The sequence below is a fragment of the Helobdella robusta genome (genome assembly GCF_000326865.2).
Source record: "Helobdella robusta unplaced genomic scaffold HELROscaffold_102, whole genome shotgun sequence".
NCBI lineage: Eukaryota > Metazoa > Annelida > Clitellata > Rhynchobdellida > Glossiphoniidae > Helobdella > Helobdella robusta.
The window spans coordinates 266,434-270,268 of record NW_008703580.1 but is presented as its reverse complement, the minus strand read 5'-3'; the positions used below and the strand labels follow the sequence as shown (position 1 = coordinate 270,268).

Sequence of the window (3,835 nt, the reverse complement as noted above, 5' to 3'; positions counted from 1 at the left end):
GGAGGAGGATGAAGAAGAAGATGATGATGACTACGGAGTGTGGAATCCTTCCGGTGAGGTCATGATGGTGATGGCGATGATGATGATGATGAGGACGATGAGGACGATGGTGGTGGTGATGGTGATGGCGATGATGATGATGATGAGGACGATGAGGACGATGGTGGTGGTGATGGTGATGATGATGATGATGATGATGATGATGATGAGGACGATGGTGGTGATGATGATGATGGTGATGATGATGATTTGCAGATCACGAAGTGACGACGCCTGAGTTGTTTAGCCATGAAGAGAGTTAGAAACGTAATTCTATTTTTATTCATTCGTTCATTTGTTCTCTCATTCATTCATTTGTTCGTTTGTTTGTTTGTTCGTTCATTCATTCATTCATTCATTCATTTATTCATTCATTCATTCATTCATTCATTTTCACTATTTTTAATACGGGATTGATAACTTTAAATTTGCATTTGCAACTTTCCCAGATGTTTATGATACTGCCGGAAGAAGTAACAAACTTATTTTACCTATCCATCCATCCATCCATCCATCCATCCATCCATCCATTCATTCCTTCACTCATTCATTCATTCATTCTTTACTCATTTTATTCATTTATTAATTATTCTAACCGTTTATAAATTCATTCATTTATTCAACAATCCATCCATCAATCGCAGTCATGATGACGATAACAGCCGTGGACCGCATCGAATCCCTAATCGTAAATAGGGCTGACGTCACTGGTGACCTCCTGAATTTCGACCAATGGAAGAAGGCAGACTATCTTACAATCGACCAATCAACTAACTTCATACTCGTCCACGTGACCAGTGCCAGGAAAAAACGGACGCTGGGATTGGCTGTCTGGGCGTCCAATCAGAACTTTTCTTCATCAGTCACGTGGTCTTGTTTCGATGATTACTATTTGGTTGAGCAAGAGTTCAAAGATTACCTCACAAACGAGGATAATAATAACAACAACAATAATAATAATAAAAGTGGTAAAAGTGGATTTAGAAATGAGAATTTGAGACTTTTAAAGTCAGGGAAACTGAAGAAAGATAGCCTCAAAACGAGGGTGCTTAACTTTGATTCCAACTTTTATAAAGGTTTTTATTAATTATATTGATAATTATATTAACTATAATTATTATTAATTATAGTTATAATAAGATTAGTAATTATTATTATAATTGAGTGTTTTATAAATGTTGATGAGAGAATGGCAGAAATTTTGTTAATTCATTTGAAACAATTGAAGTGATTTCATCTTACGAAATGTAATTAACATAGCCTATTCGTCAATTAACATAATTAATCAGTTAATTTGCATAATTGGTTGATTAATTAATTATAATTACAAAGAGTTGTTGGACGATGATAATGATGTCTATAACGATGACGACGAGTCAAAGCGGTTGATAAAAGTGCGAAATATGCCTACGGATGTAATATGGATTGGTCTATCGAATGATGCTGGTAGTAGTAGTAGTAGTGGTAGTGGTAGTAGTGGTGGTAGTGGTGGTGGTAGTAGTGGTGGTGGTGGTGGTGGCTACGACGACGATAGTAGCGTTCCTAAAGTTATGTGGTGTGGTCTTGATGTGAAGAGGCTCACTAAGAAGAAGATGTTTAGAATTAGTCGCGTTCAGGATGAATATGAAGGTTTATTCATTCATTCATTCATTCATTCTTTCATTCATTCACTTACTCATTTATTCGTTCGTTTGTTCGTTCGCTCGTTTGTTCGTTCATTCAATCATTCACTCATTCATTCATTCTTCGTTCACTCATTCATTCATTTTTGTTCATTCATTCATTCAATCGTTCATTCATTCATTCATTCAATCGTTCATTCATTCACTCATTCATTCATTCTTCGTTCACTCATTCATTCATTATTTTTCATTCATTCACTCATTCATTCATTTATTCGTTCGTTCATTCATTCGTTCATTCATCAGACAGTCAGGAAGTGATATTGTACATATTGTTCTGCATTTTAATGCTTTTTGGCACCTTCTTCTGCGCTCAATCCTTCTTCTACATCAAAGGTATGTTGGATGAGTGAGTGAATGAATGAATGAATGAATAAATGAATGAATGAATGAATGAATGAATGAATGAATGAATGAATAAATGAATGAATGAATGAATGAATGAATGAATGAATGAATGAATGAATGAATGAATGAATAAATGAATAAGTAGATGGATGAATGAATTTATTGAATGAGTGAATGTACGTATATTATTAGTTAGTTAAATATTCCATGAACAGATTATTTTTTCAAGAAGAAAGTTCAAAGAAGTAAAATATGTTCTTCTGGGTTTAGTCGTTGTCATCCATTCATTCATCCATTCATTCATTCATTCATTCATCCATTCATTCATTCATCCATTCATTCAACATAACATATTAAAATCTATTTTTATGGTTCGCTTCTTAAACACTTCAAGTTCTCCTTTGTTTCATCATCTTCTTCTTCATCATCATCATCACCATCGTCATCAACACCATCATCATCATCACCATCGTCATCTTCATCATCATCATCATCATCACCATCGTCATCAACACCATCATCATCATCACCATCGTCATCTTCATCATCATCATCATCATCACCATCGTCATCAACACCATCATCATCATCACCATCGTCATCGTCATCTTCATCATCATCACCATCATCACCATCGTCATCTTCATCATCGTCATCAACACCATCATCATCATCACCATCATCGCCATCATCACCATCGTCATCGTCATCATCATCACTAATGTAGAACAACCAACACCGACAGAAAGTGCACGAAGAAATGATTCCGCCATCAAGTACCAACAACTGAATTCCTACCAAGGTCTACATCATCATCATCATCGTTGTCTTCATCATCATCATCATCATCATCGTCATCATCATCATCATCGTTGTCTTCATCATTATTTTAGCATCGTTATCATCATCATCAATAAATGAATAAACGAATAGATGTATGAATTGGTGATTGGATGATTGATGGATAGTTGAATGAGTGAATGAATGAATGAACCAATCAATCAATCAATCAATCAATTAATCAATCAATTAATCAATCAATCAATCAATCAATCAATCAATCAATCAATCAATTAATCAATCAATCAATAATTTAATGAATTATTGAATTGGAACACAACAACAACAACAGGGTATAAAACATCCCCATCAAAACCAACAACATCATCGATCCCTAAGAAGAACATTTACCCATCTTCGTCGTCGTCGTCGTCGTCGTCTTCAGAATCGCCGCCACTAACGCTGCTACAACGACCACCGATAAGAAGAAGTAGAAAGCCACGGAAAACGATTTCAGCTGCCTCTACTACTTCTACAACTTCTGCAAGGCCACAATCATCATCAACAACAACAGCAACAACAAAAACCACAAAACCACCATCATCAACAACAGCAACAGCAACAACAACATCGAGAAAAGGTTCAGCAATAGCAATGTCATCAACAAAATTATCATCGCTAGCAACAACAACAACAACGAAAGCATTGCCAACAACAACAACTGCAACAACAACAACTGCAACCAAAACCACAAAACCACCATCATCAACAACAGCAACAACATCTTCAACAAAAAGACCGATGCCAACAAAATCAACAACAACAACAACAACATCGAGAAAAGGTTCAACAATAGCAACGTCATCAACAAAATTACCATCTTCACTAGCAACAACAACAACAAAAACATTGCCAACAACAACAGCAACAACAACAACAGCAACAACAGTGTCATCATTACCATCAACACCATCAACACCAGTTAA

At 35.7% G+C, this 3,835-nt stretch overlaps 1 protein-coding gene across 1 annotated transcript in view; it reads left to right on the top strand.

The window, feature by feature from the left end:
* Positions 1–3,835, top strand: part of HELRODRAFT_183260 (hypothetical protein) — a gene marked incomplete at both ends in the record, with an annotated part of 8,396 nt that extends 4,561 nt beyond the window's left edge. Inside the window, 6 exons of the mRNA XM_009012291.1 lie at positions 702–1,115; positions 1,372–1,668; positions 1,968–2,057; positions 2,815–2,871; positions 3,249–3,339; positions 3,463–3,835. Of these exons, the coding sequence (XP_009010539.1) occupies positions 702–1,115; positions 1,372–1,668; positions 1,968–2,057; positions 2,815–2,871; positions 3,249–3,339; positions 3,463–3,835 (1,322 nt within the window). The remainder of the gene's footprint in view (positions 1–701; positions 1,116–1,371; positions 1,669–1,967; positions 2,058–2,814; positions 2,872–3,248; positions 3,340–3,462) is intronic.